The sequence below is a fragment of the Hyperolius riggenbachi genome, chromosome 8 (assembly GCF_040937935.1).
Source record: "Hyperolius riggenbachi isolate aHypRig1 chromosome 8, aHypRig1.pri, whole genome shotgun sequence".
NCBI classification, from domain to species: Eukaryota; Metazoa; Chordata; class Amphibia; order Anura; family Hyperoliidae; genus Hyperolius; species Hyperolius riggenbachi.
The window spans coordinates 25781595-25806762 of record NC_090653.1 but is presented as its reverse complement, the minus strand read 5'-3'; the positions used below and the strand labels follow the sequence as shown (position 1 = coordinate 25806762).

General features: G+C 47.7%; 2 protein-coding genes across 3 annotated transcripts; one reads left to right on the top strand and one right to left on the bottom strand.

The window, feature by feature from the left end:
• Window positions 1–5876: 5876 nt before the first annotated feature.
• On the bottom strand, window positions 5877–16744 carry FBXO46 (F-box protein 46). Of its 2 annotated transcripts, none has more exons than XM_068249275.1 (2): window positions 16627–16744; window positions 5877–7299 (listed from the first exon to the last, which is right to left on the bottom strand). In XM_068249275.1, the coding sequence occupies exon 2, from the start codon at window positions 7245–7247 to the stop codon at window positions 5892–5894; it is 1356 nt and encodes a 451-aa protein (XP_068105376.1). In that variant the 5' UTR covers window positions 7248–7299; window positions 16627–16744; the 3' UTR covers window positions 5877–5891. The 2 variants fall into 2 exon arrangements, with proteins under 2 accessions (XP_068105376.1, XP_068105377.1); XM_068249276.1 differs by lacking the exon at window positions 16627–16744 and adding an exon at window positions 12438–12593.
• Window positions 8012–24437, top strand: LOC137527205 (uncharacterized). Its single transcript, XM_068247709.1, has 2 exons — window positions 8012–8023; window positions 22908–24437. Exons 1-2 carry the CDS (start codon window positions 8012–8014, stop codon window positions 24435–24437), a joined length of 1542 nt encoding a protein of 513 aa, XP_068103810.1.
• Window positions 24438–25168: the final 731 nt, after the last annotated feature.

Below are 25168 nucleotides of genomic sequence, written 5' to 3'. Positions count from 1 at the left end.
CCTCCTGTTTTAAAGGCAAAGTTGTGTGTGACTTTTCAGTAAGAAGACTTTTTGGACCATTGTAGCCCCTTACACACTCCTAGGAGCTCTGCTTCACCATGAGCTTGCTGGGTAATCTGTAACTCTGGGTGTTTCAAGTCCTACTCCATAGAGCCACATTAATCCACGCCATGCACTGATGAGGATCAACAAAATCTGAAACAGTCTGTATGTTGGGTTATTGTGGCTTTGTACAATTAACAAGCTGACACATCATTGCATTCCAGCGGATCTGGAGGCGTGGCTAGCTTACAAGAACAACAAAGGAGGATTTGCATATGCAGTAGTGATGCATTGTGGGACACCTCAGAGCTCACTCCAACCTGAATAATTGCAAATATCTGTTTTAATAAGACACTTTTCTTTCCAGTATATAAACAGAGCTTCCCATAAGTCAGGTCTGGGTAACTTATGTTAGGATGTAGGACAGTTTGAATACAGACATAAGATATGGTGGTAGGAGAGACTTTTGGGGTGGCCTGTGGACTCTGTTCACCATGCTGCTTTCCGCTATATTGGATTCAGCTCTCCCTTCTTAAAGTCGGGGGGTCAAGTGGTAGAATTTTAGGCATAGAATTTGATGAGAAACACCACCAGATATCAATGAAAAAACAAACATAGTTCAGGGCATTGTAAACCATAAAAGTAAAGGTGGCCATACATTACTTGACGGCCACCAGATCGACCATTGGACAAATCCTTCTCTGATGGAATCTGATCAGAGAGGGATCGATTATCTACCGACACATTGCACAGAGATCCTATTGGAAATTTTCCATACCGGTGCCGGCTGCTGGGCCCTGCGTGTCAGTGATGTGTGCCCCCCATGGCTCACCCATCTGCCTCCAGTGCTCAGAATCTTCTATCGCCACCAGAGGTGCCTGTACCCAGTGTGTGACCTCGTACACGCCGTCATGTCACATGGTACAGGTGCCTGGTGGAGAGGCGAGCCTCTTACCAGTGTTCTCCCCAGGCTCTTTTAGTTGGATGCTCCACCCGGCTAGTTTTGGTGAGCACCCGGCTGTCATCAGCTCATCAATTATTTTGTCCAACACCTGTATATTCAGAATATAAGGCGCGCATGTTTTCTCCCAGTTTTAGGGAAGAAAAAGTGCGTCATATTCCGAAAAACACAGTACCTCCTGTTTTAAAGGCAAAGTTGTGTGTGACTTTTCAGTAAGAAGACTTTTTGGACCATTGTAGCCCCTTACACACTCCTAGGAGCTCTGCTTCACCATGAGCTTGCTGGGTAATCTGTAACTCTGGGTGTTTCAAGTCCTACTCCATAGAGCCACATTAATCCACGCCATGCACTGATGAGGATCAACAAAATCTGAAACAGTCTGTATGTTGGGTTATTGTGGCTTTGTACAATTAACAAGCTGACACATCATTGCATTCCAGCGGATCTGGAGGCGTGGCTAGCTTACAAGAACAACAAAGGAGGATTTGCATATGCAGTAGTGATGCATTGTGGGACACCTCAGAGCTCACTCCAACCTGAATAATTGCAAATATCTGTTTTAATAAGACACTTTTCTTTCCAGTATATAAACAGAGCTTCCCATAAGTCAGGTCTGGGTAACTTATGTTAGGATGTAGGACAGTTTGAATACAGACATAAGATATGGTGGTAGGAGAGACTTTTGGGGTGGCCTGTGGACTCTGTTCACCATGCTGCTTTCCGCTATATTGGATTCAGCTCTCCCTTCTTAAAGTCGGGGGGTCAAGTGGTAGAATTTTAGGCATAGAATTTGATGAGAAACACCACCAGATATCAATGAAAAAACAAACATAGTTCAGGGCATTGTAAACCATAAAAGTAAAGGTGGCCATACATTACTTGACGGCCACCAGATCGACCATTGGACAAATCCTTCTCTGATGGAATCTGATCAGAGAGGGATCGATTATCTACCGACACATTGCACAGAGATCCTATTGGAAATTTTCCATACCGGTGCCGGCTGCTGGGCCCTGCGTGTCAGTGATGTGTGCCCCCCATGGCTCACCCATCTGCCTCCAGTGCTCAGAATCTTCTATCGCCACCAGAGGTGCCTGTACCCAGTGTGTGACCTCGTACACGCCGTCATGTCACATGGTACAGGTGCCTGGTGGAGAGGCGAGCCTCTTACCAGTGTTCTCCCCAGGCTCTTTTAGTTGGATGCTCCACCCGGCTAGTTTTGGTGAGCACCCGGCTGTCATCAGCTCATCAACTCCTCTGCTGTAAGAGTTGCACACAGAAGCATGGCCCTGCATTCTCTCATCTCGTCTCACCAGGCTACTATTTCTTGCCACCTGGCTGGAAAAAATTTCTGGGGAGAACACCGATTTACCTAACCAGGGGTACACATGGGGAAACCGCCCAGGGTCAGTTGGTCGTCAGTAAATCGAACACCGCTACCATCATGCACCCGACCGAGACCTTACGAGTAAGATCTTTCCAACATGACGGAAATCGATCGAAATTACAGTCATGCGGCCACAGTGCAGCAACAATCTCTGGCACATTCTCTCATTATGACCCTATTTTCTGGTTGAACATGATAGATGTGTTTATTACAATCCAACTAACTACCTGTTTCCCCAAAAATAAGACAGTGTCTTACAGTCTTATATCAATTATTGCACCATATGATGTGCTGGGGCTTATTTTTAGGGGAGGTCTTATATTTCTGTGAACACACAAGTTCCTGTGCTGTGTGTCCTCCTGACTTCCCCACTTTGCCGCCTCTTCCTCTGCTGGTTCCACCTCTTGTGTGTCCCCCTTGTACCTTTAGTATCCTCCTGGTATCCCTCGGGTACTCCAATGTCCCCCTGCATCCTCTTCCTTCCATGCTGCTGTATCCCCAATCTTCAGCATATGGGGAAGAAATACGGCAACTTGTGTTTGTACTGGAGCCGATGGTCTCACCGATGGACAATGGCTCAGTTATTGGGCCAATCGCTGCACTCACCATGGTCCTGCCCACGAGACCATCCGATCCAGTAGAAACACAAGTTGCTATATTTTTTTCCCCTTACTGCTGCTAGGTCTTACTTTCGCGGTAGGGCTTAGATTTCGAGCATGCTCAAAATTCCTGCTAGGTCTTACTTTCAGGGGATGTCTTAATTTCAGGGAAAGAGGGTAGGTAACTATGGATTGGCCGGATATCGATGCTGCGAATCGATGCACAGGCATCTTTCCTCAACAACAGAAGTACAACATGCAAAGCTTTGCACTGCATTTATCACAAATTAAACATGTTCATGCAAATGATGCGCTCCGGACTTTCCTCAATCACAGCTTTTTACCCATCACAGATATTTCAAAACCAACTACACAAGTGTTTTTCTCATCCAATTCAACCATTAAAACACGTATCTCTTGACCCCTGTCCTATTTAAAGGACAACTGAAGTGAGAATGATATGGAGGCTGCCATATTTGTTTCCTGTTAAACAATACCAGTTACCTGGCAGCCCTGCTGATTTATTTGGCTGCAGTAGTGTCTGAATCACAACAGAAACAAGCATGCAGCTAATCTTGTCATATCTGTCAGAAACACCTGATCTGCTGCATGCTTGTACAGGGGATGTGGCTAAAGGTATGAGGCAAAGGATCAGCAGGACAGCCGGGCAACTGGTATTACTTAAAAGACAATAAATATGGCAGCCTCCATATCCCTTTCACTTCAGTTGTCCTTTAAAGGAGAACTGTAGCAAGAGGGATATGGAGGCTGCCATATTTATTTCCTTTTAAGTAATACCAGTTGCCTGGCAGCCGTGCTGATCCTCTGCCTCTAATACTATTAGCCATAGCCCCGGAACAATCATGCAGCAGATCAGGTGTCTCTGAAAGATATGACAAGATTAGCTGCATGCTTGTTTCTGGTGTGATTCAGATACTACTGCAGAGAAATAGACCAGCAGGGCTGCCAGGCAACTGGTATTGATTAAAAGGAAATAAATATGGCAGCCTCCATATACCTCTTACTTTAGTTCCCCTTTAAGAAATGTGAGCTGAATCCAACATGGCGGATACCAACAAGCAGGACAGGACTTTGCAAGACATCCGAAAAGTCCCACCCCCATTACTTTTGTCCATAGTCTAACCACCTCCCACACATTACCATTATTGCCTGGTCCTGACTTATGGGACACCCTGTAGTTTAAATGTATTAGCAGTAGGAATGCTCAATGAGGTACCAATAACTCCAAAACGATGCACACTTAGGCAGCTTGGAAACAGAGCAATCAAATGTAGCATACGCTGCCTCTGATTGGTACATTTTCAAGCTGCATGAATTTACATAAAATTACCATAAACTCAGTTATAAATAGCTCACTGACCTTTGTCTCAACTACTAATTTTATAAATGTAACATCCCTGCTATGAACATCCAGTTGTGTGCAGAGAATGGGATCAGCAAGGCAGCAGAACACAAATACAGCTGAATGTCACCTCCCCATGTCACTGTCAGCTCAGTGCCACCCGAGCCCTCATAAATCTGCAATGAGCAGCAGCTGCAGCATGTTCAGGCATTGGGTTTCCATATATTCATTTTGGTAACTTCAGCTGGAAGCATAACAACAGGCCAGGACTGCCAAACACACAGCACCGGACAACAGCCCCAAACATGAATAGTTATAACTCACAGCACCCTGTAAAGGGGGGGGAAGAGATATTAAAAGGACCCTGAAGTGAGGGCAACACTGACGCTGCCATCTTCATTCCATTATAAACAATGCCGGTTGCCCGACCTCTGTGCTGATTATCCGCCTCTAATGCTATAAGTCACTGGTATGGATGGGTCAGGTTCTGATAGAATTGCACATTCCTACAAGCGTTTTTGTAATAGCTGCGGAAATCTGAACATCTAACATGTTTTGTTATTTTTGTCAATAAAGTTGTTAAAAGTAAAAAAAAATAAAAAAAATTTGTGGATATATGCTATTATGCTTGATCCAAATTACCGATTGGCAACTGGGGAACAATTCCGCATTCTCTAATTGGCCTAATACTTCTGAGTCTTATGATTGGCTGAAAAAAGTCCGTAGTATTCCGATTTCCATGGTACAGTACTGATTCCCTGATTGGCCCAAAACGTCGGAATACTGCATTACCGAGACTCTGGATTTCCGCTGAGGAAGTCCCTAATCACTAGGGTCAGCCGAATAGTGTGCTGCCAAGGCTGTTACCTTTGATGTGGAATTTGAGTCCTTTGACCAGGGGTTCGAATCCTAGCCCCAGCTCAAGCCAGCATGAAACACTATGGAGTCTTTGGGCAAGGCTGGATAGTGTACTGGTTAAGGGCTCTGCCACTGACACAGGATTCCTGGGTTCCAATTTTGGCTCTTCCTGTTCAGTAAGCTGCACCTAATCAGTAGGAGACTTCGGGCAACTCCCTAACACTGCTACTGCCTATAGGAGCGCACCCTAATGGCTGCAGCTGAGGTGCTTTGAGCCCACCAGAATAACGCAATATAAATGTTCTGGGTCTTATCTTGTATTGTCTAGCTCAGAATAAGATGTTGTGACTGTGGTTAGACTCTACTGGCTGCACGACTGCATAATAGGGATGTTATTCAAACAACTATAGCATGACAGCCAGGCAACCGACATTGTTTAAGGGAAGGAATATGGCAGCCTCCGCACAGTGGAGGAGTCCCGAGAAAGACTTTATAGTGATCTCCGGGAGTAGCAGCACCTTGAGAACCTTCTTCTCCCAATAACACTCCCTTACCGTCTGAGCCGAGACCACCATGCGAGTCCCAGACATGTGACCTCCCCAACAGAGCAGCCAAGGTGACAGCAAGAATGTTATAAATAACACCCTTTATTCAGACACTCATACACAGCAGCTCCAAGTTTCACCTCCCTTCATCCCCCTCCCTGTGTCCCCTCCCCTTCGCACGTGTCCCCTCTCCCGGCAGGACCCAGTTGTTGTCATGAAGTCCCAGCTGGCATCCCGGAGCAGCTCTGTCCGGCCGCCGGCAACACATCCAGTAGGAGCGGCCGTACGGCAGGTCATGGTGATAGGGCTTCGGGTGCCATCGACACATGGAAACATCTCCTCGCTTGTAAATCCGCTTACATTGTTTGCAGGGGTCGTCGCGGTACAGGGGATCCTGGCTCCAACGCGAGTCGCAGGGCCGCACTCCATAGTCATCTATAATGGCTCGGAAACGGCGACAGGCGCACTTCATGGCTGCCAGAGACTGTGTGGATAAGTAGCTGAAGATGGCCAGGAGAACGTGGTCTGGTAACGACGGGAGGTAAAGCCGTGGCTGGAGAAGGCGCTGAACTTGGAAACGGATCTCGAGAAAGTCATGGGAGACGTGGCGGTAGAGGCGACAGAGAGGAGGAGCCGGTGGCGGTGGTGGGGGAGGTGGAGGAGGCGTAGAAGACAGATGAGGGAAGAAGAGCTCTCCTGGTAACGGTTCATTCTCACCAGCTTCCCCTCCATAGAACACACAACGATCTACAGCACCAGTGACCACTAAATCCACGTGAAAGCCGGAGTCAGACGTGGCAGCCTGGACTTCATCGTGCTCATCGGCTTGCTGGGATTCCTTCTTCTCCAGCAGGACGCAGACCCGATGTGGCTCAGGACTCAGTAGCTGATAAAGGTCACATGTGATGGGGTCTCCTGGTCTCTCCGCCACACGGAAGGCAATACGGACCTCGCGTTCTGCGTGCTCCGCTTCATACTGAGCCACAGCTTCCGCCACGCTGCGACAACTGCCCTCCTCGCCATCATCTGACGAGGTCACCAGTACCAGAGGTGGCCTCGTTGGAGGATCTTCCGCTCCACGGTTTTCTGCACGCGCCACCATTTCCGCCACAGACGGCGGTGCCTCTGGGTCCAGCGCATGTCGCCGCCTCTTTGCTCTGGAGCTGCCGCCTGCGGTCCAGCGTCCTTTAGCTTTTGGGCCTCCGGGACGAGGAGAAGCACCATTACCTGCACACTGATAGGCCACAAAGAAGGCCACCTTTTCCTTAGTGTTCCCAGGTTTGATAACATACCAGGTGTCCAGCAAGACGCGGTCGTCTCCACTCAGAGGACACTCAGCGCTGTCAGGTGGTGGCAGTTTTTCCTCAGCAGAATTCCCAGTCATACTTTCATCGCAGGATGCTCCTTTGGGGCTTGACGGACAGTTTGCAGAGTAAGCGCTGAAGGGTCGTGGACTCCACAGATGGATGGGGGAAGGAATTCGTTGATCCATGCCCAGTTGGATGCTTCACATTCAAGTTATGGAAGTCCAGAGATAAGGAGACCTGGCAGAGAAGACAAAGAAGAGTGTGCATGAGAAGCAACCCAGTGACAAGAAGCTAGTGACTGAGCAAGCAGGTGAGGGAAGCAGCAGCAGAGCAGGCCGCGGACAGCAAGGGAGGCGGCGACAGAGCAGGCCGCGAGGGAGGCGGCGACAGAGCAGCCCGCGGACCGCGAGGGAGGCGGCGACAGAGCAGGCCGCGGACAGGTACGGTGCAGGCCAAGGGCAGCGAGGGAGGCAGCAGTAGAGTAGGTCATGGACAGCGTGAACTCCAGAAAATAGCTAACAAGAGCTTGTCGGCTATGTAATTTTGGACTTACTCCCCATGCGTGTATGAGAGCAGCCTCGCCTGTGCAGTAAACAACAGCTGCTTGTGCGCTACTCACAGGCGTGGCCATAATCTGGTGGGTCCAGCAAGTGCTCATGCACAACGGGGATCGCGGACAGGGATGAGCTTCGAATACAATCCGAATTGATTTCGAGTAGTTTCCTACTCAAAACCACTCAGATTCCAAAGGCTAATTAGAGCACCTGGGCGGGCGAGGGATGGCTAACTTACCCATGATGCAGTCTTTAATGAGCTTCAACTGCATCTCATGTTGCAGTCAAAGTCGCGTCATGTGACTACGCTTCCTCCTTCCGGGTTGATTGAGGAAGCATGGTAGTGACGTGACTTGGAACACAATTTGGGACGTAACTGAATCTCATTAGAGAAGATGGCATCATGGGTAAGTTATCCATCCCTCACCCACCCAGGTGCTCTAATTAACCTTTGGAATCCGAGTGATTTTGAGTAGGAAGCTACTCAAAATCAATTCAGATTCTATTTGAAGGTCAGCCCTGATCACAGATGTTAACTTCAAGTGGTCCCAGGCAGTGGTGGTGGTCAGGAGTGGTCTAGACAAGTATCAGTTTGTTTTTTTAGGTCACAATCCGCCTCAGGTTTTCTTTAAAAATCAATGTCACCGCTGCTCCCCCCCTTGTCGCACCCCCTCCCAGCTAAAACTGCTCCCCCGGTGTCCCTAAAGAGTATCAGCACAGCGGGACAAAGTCACACTCCGCTCTCCTGCAGGTGTGCTCCCTCCATCCCCCGATGCCTGTATCCTGGCAGCATGTACACATGGGTGGGAGTGCGCCAGACAGAGGCAAGTAGGACTTCGCTCTGCTGCACTAGTACTCTGCAGGGGCCCTGGGGAGAACATTATTAGCAGGGGGGACACCTGGGGGATCCCATCACTGGATTGAGGCTGCCCACAGACACCGCTGCGCCCCCTTCAACCACCCAAAAAAATGTCCAGTCCAAATTGCTATGTCGATCAATTTTGGCCAGAATTCAAATGAAGTTACGATTGGACAGCATATGTTGGGGCATCAATCCTCGGCAGAGTCAATCACAGCAGTTGATTCTGCCAGGGAATGACCCATAGTGAATGGGCACCTTACACCTGGTATATAACATGCAGTGTAGATCCTATTCGAGCGAGTGATCAGATCAATATTCCATTCTGACATCGATCGGATATAGAGAGAGCTGGCGTATGCACAGATGCATGTTTTCAAACTCCAATCATTTTACGATTGAATATCAATTGAAAATAAATTGAAAAGGACATATGCACGGAACAATTCCCAATATTTGGCTCGATATTTTCCAGCATGGCCGACCTGCTTCCGAGTTTGAGCTTGGGATTTGCTGATGGCAATCAGTGAGTAGAATGTATGGTATTTTTTTATTTTTTGCTTGATCTGATCACACTTGAGATCGGAAGTAGGATCTGAAGTAAAAATTGCATAGTGTGTACCAGGCTTAAAGGACCTTTGTCGCGAAAATCTTAAAATTTTAAATATATGTAAACATATACAATTAAGAATTACGTTTCTTCCAGAGTAAAATGAGCCATAAATTACTTTTCTGCTATGTTGCTGTCACTTACAGTAGGTAGTAGAAATCTGACAGAACCAACAGGTTTTGGACTACCCAATCTCCTCACGGGGGGGTTTACAGGGACTTCTTTATTTTCAAAATGCACTTAGTGAATGGCAGTTGGAGCGTCCAACTGCCAAAAAAGTGCATGATTAGAAGGGAGGCTGGACAGCATCTTTGTATAAATCTTTTTTAGGAAGTGTCTATATACAGAAAAAAGGCCATGCTGAGAATCCCCTGTGGAGAGATGGACTAGCCCAAAACCTGATGGTAAGGTCAGATTTCTACTACCTACTGTAAATGCCAGCAACATAGGAAAGAGGTAATTTATGGCTCATTTTACTCTGGAAGAAACATACTTATTTGTATGTGTATGTATCACGACAGTTCCTCTTTAAGGAGAACACTGAAGGAGGGAGGGGGTAGCAGGATGTGAGGCCAGATCAGAAGACTGGTAGCTAGACTTGTTTGTGAAAGCCTGGAATATGACCGTTATGATAGCCTGGAGATGGAACTCATGTCATTCTCCGAGGTATAAGTATAGCTTCTATAGGGACCTCTCCCTTCACCCTATACCCTCATCCATATACTATAGACTAGATAACCTGACCATACTGACCCCTACTTGGCTATATCCACACTACACAATCCAGTGTGTATGACCTCACCGTGCATGGAAGGTAAAACATGTCCACACATGTCCGCTGCACTAATCAATAATCCTTCTAGTGATGCCTGTACCACCCGCCACATTCTGTACTCTATACAGCTGCTTTATAAACTTAATTCACCTCCAGCTACCTTCCCCTTTACCCTCTGTAGTGACTATATATAGGCCACAATAAGAATTATGGCCATTGTGGCACTCAGTGACTAAAAAGCAAAAAAGGAGATTTGCCCCCTACCTTCCCAAGTTGCAACTGCTCAGAGGGTCTTTTCGTCTTCACCCTGAGCTGAAATTTGCCTGTGGCCATTTAAAATGCATGCCTCCATACACCTCCCCCCCATGTACTTCACAGCTGATCTATAGTCTCCATAGACATCTATACCCCTCCCCCACATCCTATATACTATGGAGCTGATCGCAATACACTTCTATATCCCCCCCCCCCACACACACACACAACACCCCCATTATGCTATGGAGCTGCTCTATGCTCTCTATAGACCCCTCCCATTCTATAAAGCTAATCTCTGCTCTCCTCCATACCCACCATACCATACATACTCTGGAATTCTGGAGCTCTGGAATCTGAAGCACATATTTCAACCACATATTTACACATCAACCTCCTGCTACTTTCATCACAAAAACATTTCCAGAATGAGTCCCCTCCTGTCATCAGAGGCTACTAAAACGCTTGTACATGCTCTAATCATATCCTGACTTGACTAACGTAAAGGTGACCATACATCAGGCGACTTAGCGGCCGATCGACCATCCAATTATATAATCAAAATGGATGAAAATCAATGCAGTCAAGTGCATGCCCGACTGACAACGGGACCAATTTTGCGTCTCGAAATTGGTTGAATTCTCGATCGTGCATGCTGCAAGATGTTGCTTGATTGGGTGCGCGGCGGTGACGGCATGCAATTTCCCGACAATCACAATGTAACCCCGAATGCTGTCCCCCCAATGTAAATGCCCCCCCATGCAAATGTAAACATTGCCTCTCCTCGGCCTCCGGGATTCTGTCTCTGCATACACGCACGCCCCATGTGGTTTCCTAGTAAGGGCGCACATGTGACATCAGCGGTGGACAAGCGGAGGCCGCAAAGAGGTAATGTATACATTTACATTAGGGAGGCACCGCGGCGGATGCGGCGCACAAGGCCGATTCCGAAACTATTTCAGCATGAAATTGATCGGGGATCGGCCTGTGGTGTATGGGCAGCTGACAGATCTCTCTCTTATCAGATTCAATAAGAGAGACATTCGTCTCTTGGTCGAATCTGCCCATAAATCGCTATATATATGGGAACCTTAAAGCGGAACTGTAGATAGAAAATAAACACATTGTTTCACTTACCTGGAGCTTCCCCAAGCCCCCAGCAGCCGCCCTGTCCCGCTTCTCGACGAGCCTCCGTTCTGCCGCCGCCAGCTACTTTCGGTTTCGCCGCCGGGCCACTGCGCCTGCACGGCTCTGGCCACGCGTATCTTTTCTTCGCGTTCCCCGCTATTGCAGGGAGGGCTGCGCTGGCCTCGACTTACAAGTCAAGGTACGGGACGGAGCGGCGGCGGGAGAACAGAGGCTCGGGCAGGACCGGCGCGGGACAGGACAGCTGCTGGGAGCTTGGGGAAGCACCAGGTAAGTGAAACAATGTGTTCATTTTCTATCTACAGTTCCGCTTTAACACCCAACCCTGCAGTCTACCAAAAATAAGACTGGCACCTCTCTAATCCTCTGCTGCCGGCCTCATCCACCTCTCCTCCTGCTCCTCTGATGCTGCTCATCTGCCAATCTCTACTGAACTCCACTGATGGTCTCATCTACATCTCCTCCTGCTAATCTGAGGCACCCCCTCTCTGCCAATGCCTCCATTGGCTGCCTATTACCCAAAGGATCCAGTTTTAACTCCTCACCCTATCATACAAAGCTCTATATAAGTTGTCGCCTCCTTATATTTCCTCATTAATCTCCAGATATCCTCCCACCCGCAACCTTCGCTCCTCACAGGAGACCCTCTTGTCCTCTAGCTTAATCACTTCCTCTCACTCCCGGATCCAGGACTTCTCACAAGCATCACCTCTGCTTTGGAACTCTCTCCCACAGCCTATCCATCATGCTCCAAGCCTAGAAACCTTCAAACATTTTCTAAACACACCTGTCCACAGAACACTTATATAGCGCTTTTCTCCTGGCGGACTCAAGGCGCCAAAACTGCAGCCACTAGGACGCGCTCTATAGGCAGTAGCAGTGTTAGGGAGATTTGCCTAAGGTCTCCTACTGAATAGGTGCTGGCTTACTGAACAGGCAGAGCCGAGATTCGAACCCTAGTCTCCTGTGTCAGAGGCAGAGCCCGTAACCATTACACCATCCAGCCACTAAAAAGCGTATAATTTGCTATAGGAAGCATTGTAGGCTCGCTGCCTCATCCACTAACCCCTGTGTCTTCCTCCCCTAGATCTCCACCCCACTAGATTGTAAGCTCACAAGGGCAGGGACCTCCTCCTAGTGTTCATATGATAAATTACATCAAAATAAGAAACGTACCAGTATTAGTGATGTCTCACACCATACATCAACTATGTCTATTTGTATTGCTGGATGTCCTGATTGCAGGGCTGTGGAGTCGGAGTCGTGGAGTCGGAGCAATTTTGGGTGCCTGGAGTCGGAGTCGGGAAAAAATGCACCGACTCCGACTCCTAATGAATTTGTAACTGTAATTAAAATAGAAAATATGATAAAATGTTCTATTTCTCAGATAATAGTCATTAAAAATAATGTATATATATATATATATATATATATATATATATATATATATATATATATATATATATATATATATATATATATATATATATATATATATATATATACATACAGTAATAGCTGTGTTCAGTCCACAAAAATAAAATAAACCAATCAAAATTAGTTACTTGTGCTGCTTCAATAAAGCAGTCCCCGTGTTTTTAAAGTCAGATATACACATCTGATTGTGACTGTATATATGTGTACACAGGAATCTCATATATACGAAATAACATCTACGCTGTAAGTATAAAGCCTGATGTGTAACCGTGTCACTAATAGAGACGGTCAATGAGATGGAAATAATTCTGCATGGATGCTGATTTATGCAAATGTATGCACTCCCTTTGCTGATGAAATCAAATAATTTGATATGTTGTTAAAATTTGGTTTGGTGACTATGAATTAAAGGGTACCTGAGGCGAATTAAAAGAAAAGCTTTATACATACCTGGGGCTTCCTCCAGCCCCCTTCAGGCTAATCAGTCCCTCGCTGTCCTCCTCCACCACCTGGATCTTCTGCTATGAGTCCTGGTAATTCAGCCAGTCAGAGCAGTCTGGCTACGTGCCACTTCCACAGCCAGGAGCGTTCTGCACCTGCACAATAGTGCTGCGCAGGTGTAGAAGGCTCCCGTCGGCGGAGTGTGTGCATGCGCACTACACCAGACTGGCTCAAGTACCTGGACTCATAGCAGAAGATCCAGGTGGCAGAGGAGGACAGCGAGGGACTGATTAGCCTGAAGGGGGCTGGAGGAAGCCCCAGTTATGTATAAAATTAATTTCATCTGTCTCAGGTTTACTTTGTTACACAGTAGTACTATACTCTACATATGCACTCCCCACAGAGCTGCAGGGAATCCACTGAGAATGTTGTGCACATTGAACACAGAGGTGTTGTCTATCACCCATAAACCTGGTTCAGATTGTGCATGAAGAATGTGTAATAGAGGAAGAATCTTCTCATTCCCGTGCAGAGCACCTGCACATCATTCTTACATGTACCCACAGTCACATTGCCTAGGGCCTGAACCATGTTCAGATGTGTAATAGAAGAAGAATCTCCTCATTCCCCTTCAGAGTACCTGCACATCATTCTTACATGTACCCACACTTACATTGCCTAGGGCAGGGGTAGGCAACCCATGGCTCCAGAGCCGCATGCGGCTCTTTTTCACCTTTGCCGCGGCTCCGGTAGTGTGTGTCAGTGGCTGCGGCGCGCGTGTAACGTGTGCTGCCGCTGGCCGGCAGCCTATCAGAGAGGCCGCCGGACCGGTGCGGGGCTTAGGGCAGCCATTTTCCCGTAGCCCTGCAGTGTAATGCAGGCAGGACGTGACGTCGGGAAGGAAGAGGATCGTGGGAGTTGCGCGCCACAAGGAGGTCGGGACAGGAGGAGATCGTGACAGGAGGTCTTCTGACTAGGTGAGTAAATGGGTTTTTCTTTTCATATCTGCTGAAGGAGTGTGCATATTGGGGTCATATCTGCTAACGATTTGTGCATATTGGGGTCATATCTGCTAACAATTTGTGCATGTTGGGGTCATATCTGCTAACGATTTGTGCATATTGGGGTCATATCTGATCCTGTATATAGCATTAAGGTAAGAAACAATATATGCAGTGTTAGATTTGTTTTATAATGGTTTTGCGGCTCCCAGTTTTTTTCTCTTTTCGGAAACGGGTCCAAGTGGCTCTTTATGTCTTAAAGGTTGCAGACCCCTGGCCTAGGGCCTGATAGATGTTCTTTGTTCCGGTTTGTACCTTTTACAAGTACTCTTACCAAGGACTAGTTTTAGTCTAAAGGGAATAAATATAGTAGTCTACATAGCCTTCTCACTTCAGTTGTCTTGTAAAATTCCTAAGCGTTGGCAGTTAAGAGACGAATTTCACGTTACATACTGTTAATCAACAAAATTGTAATACGCAAATTAGAGGAGTCGGAGTCGATGGAATCCTAAACTGAGGAGTTGGAGTCGGTGGATTTTTGGACCGACTCCACAGCCCTGCCTGATTGTACTGAGAGGTTTGAATCTCATATATCTATTCGCCATGATATTTGTATGTAATATGTACAGCACTGTTGGTGAGATATAAAAAAAATAATGCTCTCCACCCACTTCAGTATTCCCCACAAACTATATACTATGGGGCTGCTCTGCATACACCTGTAGACCCCCCCCCCCCCCCCCACACACACACACACACACACACACCCTATATCTTATGGAGCTGCCCTATGCTCTGTATACATCCCCGTATCCCCCTACACCCTCGAAGCAGATCATTTTAGGGCACGCTATCTCCGTGCTGCACCTAACCAGGGCACCGCCAGACATAATGTTAGGTCTATGGCCTCGCAGCAGTGTAATATGGGTGCTGGCACTGTAAATTACTTCCCCTAGTTACACTGACTCAGAAGGGGAATAGTAATTAATGCCCACACCCTATATACAACCCTGTATCCTCCACACACACTACGGGATGTTGCCCTATGCTCTGTATACACCCCTATATCCTATGGAGCTGCCCTATACTCTGTATACACCCCTATATCCCCTGGAGCTGCCCTACACTCTGTATACACTCCTATATACTATAAAGCTGCCCTATGCTCTGTATACTATGGAGCTGCCCTATGCTCTGTATACACCCCTATATCCTATGGAGCTGCCCTATACTCTGTATACACCCCTATATCCCCTGGAGCTGCCCTACACTCTGTATACACTCCTATATACTATAAAGCTGCCCTATGCTCTGTATACTATGGAGCTGCCCTATGCTCTGTATACACCCCTCTATCCCCTGGAGCTGCCCTATGCTCTGTAAACACCCCTATATCCTATGGAGCTGCCCTATACTCTGTATACACCCCTATATCCCATGGAGCTGCCCTATGCTCTGTATACTATGGAGCTGCCCTATGCTCTGTATACACCCCTATATACCATGGAGCTGCCCTATGCTCTGTATTCACCCCTATATACCATGGAGCTGTCCTATGCTCTGTATACACCCCTATATACCATGGGGCTGCCCTATGCTCTGTATACACCCCTATATACCATGGGGCTGCCCTATGCTCTGTATACACCCCTATATACCATGGAGCTGCCCTATGCTCTGTATACTATGGAGCTACCCTATGCTCTGTATACACCCCTATATACTATGGAGCTGCCCTATGCTCTGTATACACCCCTATATACCATGGAGCTGCCCTATGCTCTGTATACACCCCTATATCCTATGGAGCTGCCCTATACTCTGTATACACCCCTATATCCCCTGGAGCTGCCCTATGCTCTGTATACACCCCTATATCCTATGGAGCTGCCCTATACTCTGTATACACCCCTATATCCTATGGAGCTGCCCTATACTCTGTATACACCCCTCTATCCCCTGGAGCTGCCCTATGCTCTGTAAACACCCCTATATCCTATGGAGCTGCCCTATACTCTGTATACACCCCTATATCCTATGGAGCTGCCCTATACTCTGTATACACCCCTCTATCCCCTGGAGCTGCCCTATGCTCTGTAAACACCCCTATATCCTATGGAGCTGCCCTATACTCTGTAAACACCCCTATATCCCATGGAGCTGCCCTATGCTCTGTATACACCCCTATATACCATGGAGCTGCCCTATGCTCTGCATAAACCCCTATATCCTATGGAGCTGCCCTATACTCTGTATACACCCCTTTATAGTGACCCCTGCACTGCCCCCTCCCCCTTGGAACTGCCCTTCACCACCTTATATCCCACCACATAGCTTCTATAGTGACCCTGTTATGCCCACCCCCTTCCTGCATTCTATAGAGCTGCCCTGTACCCTGATCCATGCCCCTCCCCCACACACCCTCCATAGTGACCCCCCACCCCCTATAGGGCGCTCCCCACTGCAGAGGGAAATGATTGAGTCACCTGAGGGTCGCCAGTCCGCCGGAGCGCTGCCGGAAGTGTCACTGGCGATCACCTGATCCCATACGGGGGAACTCCGTCGCGCCGCACACACACAAGGGCGGGGGGAGCCGCCAGCCAATCAGGAGCTGCCGCTCAGGCCATGTCCTTATATGGAAAGTCCCCGGCGCACGCCACGTGACTCCGCCACAGCCAATCCGCGCCTGCCGGGTCTCCATGGCAACAGCAGATACTGCTTTCAACATGGCCGCTGCGCTGTGTGTAACCCGACCGTGCCCTGATACCCGCCTCTAGGCTGTCTCTTGCGGACCCCACGTGACCAGAAACCCCCCCCTAATACAAGCGTGACGTCACAGGAGAGAGAGGGGTGCCACATCTCTAGCCACCCCGAAAACTCCATTACAATAGTAGAATCCATTTATAGTAAACTTCAAGCATGGCTCTCAACTGTCCCTCTTTTCCCTCATTTGTCCCTCTTTCAGGACTGTGTCCCTCTTTCTATGAAATATATGTATTTCTCTACTAAAAAATGTGTTTTATTGACTTTAAATTGTATTCCCATCCTTTAAATTGATATATTACTAATTTTAAAATGTTAATATGAAGGGAAATGACCCAGGATAGAAAGGACCAGTGTGGTTTGAATTATAAAACATATTTTTCTTATGAAATCTTTATGGTATGTGTGGCAGGGGCATGGCTTAAGTGTCCCCCCTTTCTCATCTCAAAAAGTTGGCAGGTATGTTCAAGGGACCGGCCAAGTAGCTTACTATATCAGGATCGGTTATGCATTGTATTCTCATACAGGGTGTAAGTATTAGTACGCTGTCGGTGAGTTGGGCGCAGGGTGAGTTGAACGAACTCCCCGGTGGCAATAAATACTGTTCCTCCTCCGAGTCGTCACAACTTGGAGGGAGATGTAATCTGGGGTCTGGCGATCGCCGGAGCCTCGAAATTACTTTTAGGCGCCCCGCGCAGCATAACATTGCTGCTATGGGGCGTCTGGTTTCAGTACTGTGCGCCAAAACCACATGCTTCACTGCCACACCTCCAGCTACTACAACCCTCCCACACCTCCAGCCGGCTGGACAGTGTACTGCAGGGGTGCCCATTAGCTAGATTGCGATCTACTGGTAGATCACAAAGCACTTCATGGTAGATCCCGATCGCACAACGTTTTCTATTTTGTATATACAATTGTGCTCCTAAAATTGTACAGGTAGGTAGATCATTTTGACTTGCTAATTTTGTAAAGTAGCTCACAAGCCCAAAAAGTGTGGGTACCTCTGGTGTACTGGTTAAGGGCTCTGCCTCCGACACAGAAGATCATGGTTTGAATCTCGACTCTTCATGTTCAGTAAGCTGCACCTATACAGTAGGAGACCCTAACACTGCTACTGCCTACTGAGCGCGTCCTAGTGGCTGCCTGTCAAGTGCTTTGAGTCCAACAGGAGAAAAGCGCTATACAAAAACTGGAATTATTATTACTACAACCCTCCAATACCACCAGCTACTCCCCAACACTACCACACCTCTACTAACACCTAATATCTCCAGTTGCTACAACTCTCCCACATTTCCAGTTACTACAACTCTCCCACATTTCCAGTTACTACAACTCTCCCACATTTCCAGTTACTACAACCCTCCCACATTTCCAGTTACTACAACCCTCCCATATCTCCAGTGACCGCTTAAGTCACATCACGCTCCATACATACTCCAACTACACCTCCAGTTACCCCCCAGCCATACCAACCTCCAATCACTAAAGCCCTCCCATGTCTCCAGTTACTACAACCTTCCCATATCTCCAGTTACTACAACCCACAATCCCCCCTCAACCTCCAGTGACAGCTCAAGTCACATCACAGCTCCAATCACTCTATGACCTAACCCCCAACCTCCGATTACTACAACCAACATCTCCGGCTGCTAGTGTTGCTTGGATACCCCCGATTACGGATTCAAATAAATCCCGCCACAGCAGTCCCAAAATCCGGATAAGCCGCGATTGTGATCCGGATTTGAAACTGACTGATGAATTTGACTCGGATTTTACCTGTGATTGCCTGTAAAATCCGTGATCCGGGTTCGTGATCCGGATTTGACTTTATCGCTAATAGCAAAGCTCCCATACAATGCTACAATCACCAAAATTGCATGGATTGTAAAGGTGATCAGTGGCCAGGGCCGGATTTACCATAAGGCAGTGTAGGAACGCGCCTACGGGCGCCTGCTGATGGAGGGGCGGCTCACTTATCCTCCCCTAGCACCTCCCTCCTTCCCTATACAGAGTCCTGAGCAGAGCTTAAAGGATAACTGAAACGAGAAGGATATAGAGACTGCCATATTTATGTCCTTTTAAGCAATACCAGTTGCCTGGCTATCCTTGCTTATCCTCTGCCTCCAATACTTTTAGCCATAGCCCCTGAACAATCATGCAGCAGATCACGTTTCTGACATTATTGTCAGAACTGACAAGATTAGCTGCATGCTTGTTTTTTGGTGTTATTCAAACACTACTGCAGCCAAATAGATCAACAGGGCTGCCAGAAAACAGGTATTGTTTAAAAGGAAATAAATGTCAGCCTCCATATTCTTCTCACTTCAGTTGACCTTTAAATTAGAGTTTAGTCACTTGGCTCTCAGCATTCCACTGACAAGATCTCCCTTTATTCAGGGCACCACTAGCTGGCTACGTAATGCTAAGGGACACCTGTAGTTACCTACGACTGCTAAGGGAGAAATCACAGCTGTGGCAGCCAGCACACTTGTGGTGCGGTTCAGCGGGGGTTTGTGGGTTTCTAGGGTGCCAGGACATCTGTGCCTATAGGCTTCTGTGATGTAAATCCGGGCCTGTCAGTGGCTAAATAATTTTTTTTTCAAAAAAAACCTTAGTTTTTGAGATAATCGAATATTCCAATGAAAAAGTATTAGTGATTAAATACCGCCAAAACCTGCCGACTTTAGCGGTTAATAGCAAAGCCCCCTTAGGGTGGCCACTGCCCACTAATGATCCAATCTTTTTCACCCAATCTTACCAAATCTATGTAGTAGAAGAGTAAACTGAGTGAATATATTGAATGAATACTATAGGCTTTCCCTTATATAACATAGAAATGATAAGATTGGTTGAACAAGATTGGATCATTAGTGGCCACCTTTACATGCCATACATGCCATACACACCACATTTGCAGGATAACAGTGGGAACCAGGGACATTTTTTTTTGTTTAAAAAAAACCTTATAGTTTTTGAGATAAATTTTAAAGCTTAGAAGGAAATTTAAAAGGAAAAAAGTATACATGTAAATTAGGTAAACAGGAAAATACATTAACTTTCATTTACCGCATTTATATGTATACTATTTTCCTTTCAACCTTTAAAATCCATTATCTCAAAAACTATAAAGTCTTTTTGAAAAAAAAAATAATTATCCCCCATGTTCCCCCATGTTCCCACTATTCTACTTAAAGTGAACCTCCGGACTAAAAATCTACTCAGCAGAACTGAAAAGGCTCGGTGTTTCTTTATCAGTTTTACAGCATTAGAACTTTGTTTTTCTTACCAAAGCATCATTTTTAGCTGCATTTTTAGCTAAGCTCCACCCATCAAAGAAAAAAAGCCCGGGCTTTTTTTCCCTGATGCTGTGCAGTGCATGATGGGATTTCTTATGTTGTTATTCACGTTGCCTAGCAACTGGGAGAGGTGCTCAGGACACAGGACAGTTGGAACTGTGTCTTATGCTCCCTGTCACCTCCTTTCAACCAAAAAGATGGCTGCCATCATGAAATCAAACATTTGCCTGTTCTTTTAAAACAATGTGGGTAAGAGATTATATTACCTATCTATTTGTAATGATCTGCTCAGCTGCCTGTGCAGGCAGGCAGCCTTTTGACCACTGTTCAGGTCTGCATTCTGCAGGTCTCTGGAAGAGAGACCTTTTGTCAGTATTGCAGCTTGCTGCTGAGGAATTTGCATATGTTTGTCATGCAGATTGCCTAGCCACATCCCTTGTGGGCTTGCTCTATAAAGAGCTATGTTTCCCACAGTAAGTTGCTGGTCATAAGAGTTAGATCCTGTGTGACACTCGCCGGGAGTGTCAGCCTTGCTCTTTGTTGAAGATTAGCCTAGAATAATCCCTCGAAACTGCACTGGGCAGGTTTCCGTAGTGCAGTTAGGATTGCTTATCTGTTTTGTTTGTCTGTTGCGATTGTCCTGTCCCAGCGGTGGTCGACAGGAAATCGTTCTGTGTGTCTGGGTGCTAACCGGAACAGCGGTTGTTACTGGTAGCCCCTTCTGATCTGTTTCCCTGGATCGCATTAGCATCTTGCGCTAGTGCTGTGGATTCTTCTGTTCTGCTACTCTGTACTTGGATCGCACTAGCATCTTGCGCTAGTGCTGTGGATCCTTCTGTTCTGCTACTCTGTACCTGGATCGCACTAGCATCCTGCGCTAGTGCTGTGGATCCTTCTGTTATGCTACTCTGTACTTGGATTGCACTAGCATCTTGCGCTAGTGCTGTGGATCCTTCTGTTCTGCTACTCTGTACCTGGATCGCACTAGCATCTTGCGCTAGCGCTGTGGATCCTTCTGTTCTGTCTTCCTGGATCGCGCTAGCCACTTTCGCTAGTGCTGTGGATCCTATCGTTCGCTTATTCATGTTTTCGTGTGTCTGTCTTGTCTGCTACGAACGCTTGCTGGAGGCTCGGTGAGGTAACCGTTAAGCAAGCGCTCGCGTCCTCTGTTTTATGTTTGTCTGTCGGTGGTTAGTTAGGCGTGTTTGTCTCTATTGTGCTTATCATGTGGAGACCGCGCATAAACGCGTGCACTGTTGCGAATGAGTGCGGTGTTCGCGTTTAGCTAGCGTTTGTTATTTTCCGTATCACCTCATTGTATGATTTGCTGTGCCTTTGCTACTCTCGTGCTTTGCCTTGCTGTAACCTTGTGTCACGTCTGGCGATCGCACCTCTCGCGATCTTGTTCCTACTTCATATCTGCTGTGGTGTGTGCACCGTCGCGGGTTGGCGACTAGTTTGGTGCACACACATACAATCTGTCTCTGTGCTCATTCTCAATCGCCTCTCTTGCGATTGCGTTCCGTCCCTTCATGCAATTCCTGTCTGGCGTGTGTGGTAGGGCAGAGGAGCTGTTCCTCTGCACTCCACAGCTCCCCGTCGACAGGAATTTCCCTCTACAGGTGCATTGCACCTTCTGCTGGGTTTCCGCAAATTATACGTTTGTGGAGGATTTCTGCAGTGTCAGCGCACACGTCTTGTGCGCTGATCACGGAAAGAATTCCACAATCGTTACACTATTCTAATTAACATAACTAATGTAACTTAATGACAGTATGTTTGTTTAGGCTGAAGTACCTCTTTAACATATCCTGCAAATTTGGTATTTATATCATGTAAGGGGGCTTTGCTATTTCCCGGTAAATTCGATGTCTTTTCAGCTTATAATCACGAATATTTTTGCCGTGATCACGGGCCGAATATGCGAAATAAATCAATTGATCACGGATTCGGATCACGATGTCGGATAGTGAAAAAATGCTCGTGAATCATGGCTATGGCTATCATTCATGAACAGGCTGTCGGTAAGGGGAACCCGTGCGGGAGAATACCGCCGTCGGTAGTTTATCCTTCTGGGTGGTCATTCATAAACTTTGTGCCTGGGGCGGTAGCAGTGCGGAGGTTTTCTGGAGAATGGTGTCGGCAGGCGGGCGGTAGGCATGCGGAAACAGAAAAGCTGTCCGAGTCCCTCCATGCGGTGCTCTCTCTGCTGATGTGTGGGAGGTCCGTCCCATTTACTTCCAAGTACTCCGCAAGCTTCCCGCTACATCCAGGGGATCGGTAATCCCCTTCCACATACCGCTATGCGGAAATGTTTATGAATGAACATTTTGATACTTTTTCTGGATAACTGCGTATCCACACCGCACAAGGCGGTACGTTGTCACTCTGCACGGGAATGTCAGCTCCGCATGCGGAAAGAGGCTTTATGAATGCACAACTTGCTCAGTGCTCGGTAAAGTCAGCGGTATTACGCATTTCCGCATGCGGGAATGCTTTATGAATGATAGCCTATGCCGTAATGACGGATTGTACCTGAGCAACACTGCCGGCTACCCAACAACCATTCCAGCCTCCAGTTACTACAACCATCCCATATCTACAGTGACAGCTCAAGTCACGTTATAACTCTACATGCATACTTTAACTACACCTCCAGCCAGCCCCAACCTCCAGTTACTACAACCCTCCCACACCTCCAGCCACCCCCAACCTCCAGTTACTACAACCCTCCCACACCCTTCAGCTACTCCCCAACCTCCAGTTACTACAATCCTCCAGCCACCCCCAACCTCCAGTTACTACAATCCTCCCACACCTCCAGCTACTCCCCAACCTCCAGTTACTACAATCCTCCCACACCTCCAGCCACCCCCAACCTCCAGTTACTACAACCCTTCCACACCTCCAGCCACCCCCAACCTCCAGTTACTACAACCCTCCCACACCTCCAGCTACTCCCCAACCTCCAGTTACTACAATCCTCCCACACCTCCAGCCACCCCCAACCTCCAGTTACTACAACCCTCCCACACCTCCAGCCACCCCCAACCTCCAGTTACTACAACCCTCCCACACCTCCAGCTACTCCCCAACCTCCAGTTACTACAATCCTCCCACACCTCCAGCCACCCCCAACCTCCAGTTACTACAACCCTTCCACACCTCCAGCCACCCCCAACCTCCATTTACTACAACCCTTCCACACCTCCAGCTACTCCCCAACCTCCAGTTACTACAATCCTTCCACACCTCCAGCCACCCCCAACCTCCAGTTACTACAATCCTCCCACACCTCCAGCTACTCCCCAACCTCCAGTTACTACAATCCTCCCACACCTCCAGCCACCCCCAACCTCCAGTTACTACAACCCTTCCACACCTCCAGCCACCCCCAACCTCCAGTTACTACAACCCTCCCACACCTCCAGCTACTCCCCAACCTCCAGTTACTACAATCCTCCCACACCTCCAGCCACCCCCAACCTCCAGTTACTACAACCCTCCCACACCTCCAGCCACCCCCAACCTCCAGTTACTACAACCCTCCCACACCTCCAGCTACTCCCCAACCTCCAGTTACTACAATCCTCCCACACCTCCAGCCACCCCCGACCTCCAGTTACTACAATCCTTCCACACCTCCAGCCACCCCCAACCTCCAGTTACTACAACCCTCCCACACCTCCAGCTACTCCCCAACCTCCAGTTACTACAATCCTCCCACACCTCCAGCTACTCCCCAACCTCCAGTTACTACAATCCTCCCACACCTCCAGCCACCCCCGACCTCCAGTTACTACAACCCTTCCACACCTCCAGCCACCCCCAACCTCCAGTTACTACAACCCTTCCACACCTCCAGCCACCCCCAACCTCCAGTTACTACAACCCTTCCACACCTCCAGCCACCCCCAACCTCCAGTTACTACAATCCTCCCACACCTCCAGCTACTCCCCAACCTCCAGTTACTACAACCCTTCCACATCTCCAGCCACCCCCAACCTCCAGTTACTACAATCCTCCCACACCTCCAGCTACTCCCCAACCTCCAGTTACTACAACCCTTCCACATCTCCAGCCACCCCCAACCTCCAGTTACTACAACCCTTCCACACCTCCAGCCACCCCCAACCTCCAGTTACTACAACCCTTCCACACCTCCAGCCACCCCCAACCTCCAGTTACTACAACCCTTCGACACCTCCAGTTACTGCAACCCTCCCATTAAGTGTCTTTTTTAAAATTCCTTACAGGTTTCCTTTAATTAAGTCCTGTGGCGTAATTCCTCCCCCTCCTCATGCATGATGATCTTACAAACTCATTGACTTTTTCCTTTACTTACCACCTAATTCCCCCCCCCCTCCCCCTCCTCATTATTTGAAATAAACACTGGACTGTGTGACGCAGATTTGAATTGGCAACAGCAGCTTTTATTGATTTTCTCTTCATACAAATGAACAAACTTTTAATTGTAACTTACATAAGCAGCACATAATCCACAGCAACCTCGCTGACTTTCCTTCTGCAGAGTGGATTGAGAAGGGCCCAAGCTGCAAACACCTGTCTCATGGGCATATTCCCCAGCGCTGCACAGAGATCTCTGATCCATTCCCATCAGTCTCTGCACCAGAGGAGCTTACACTCTAATGTCCTCACCACAGTCACATACTATTATTATTATTATACATTTATATAGCTCTGACATATTCCACAGCGCTGTACAGAGATCACTGATCCATTCCCATCAGTCTCTGCACCAGAGGAGCTTACACTCTAATGTCCTCACCACAGTCACATACTATTATTATTATTATACATTTATATAGCTCTGACATATTCCCCAGCGCTGCACAGAGATCTCTGATCCCTTCCCATCAGGCTGCACCAGAGGAGCTTACACTCTAATGTCCTCACCACAGTCACACACTATTATTATTATACATTTATATAGCTCTGACA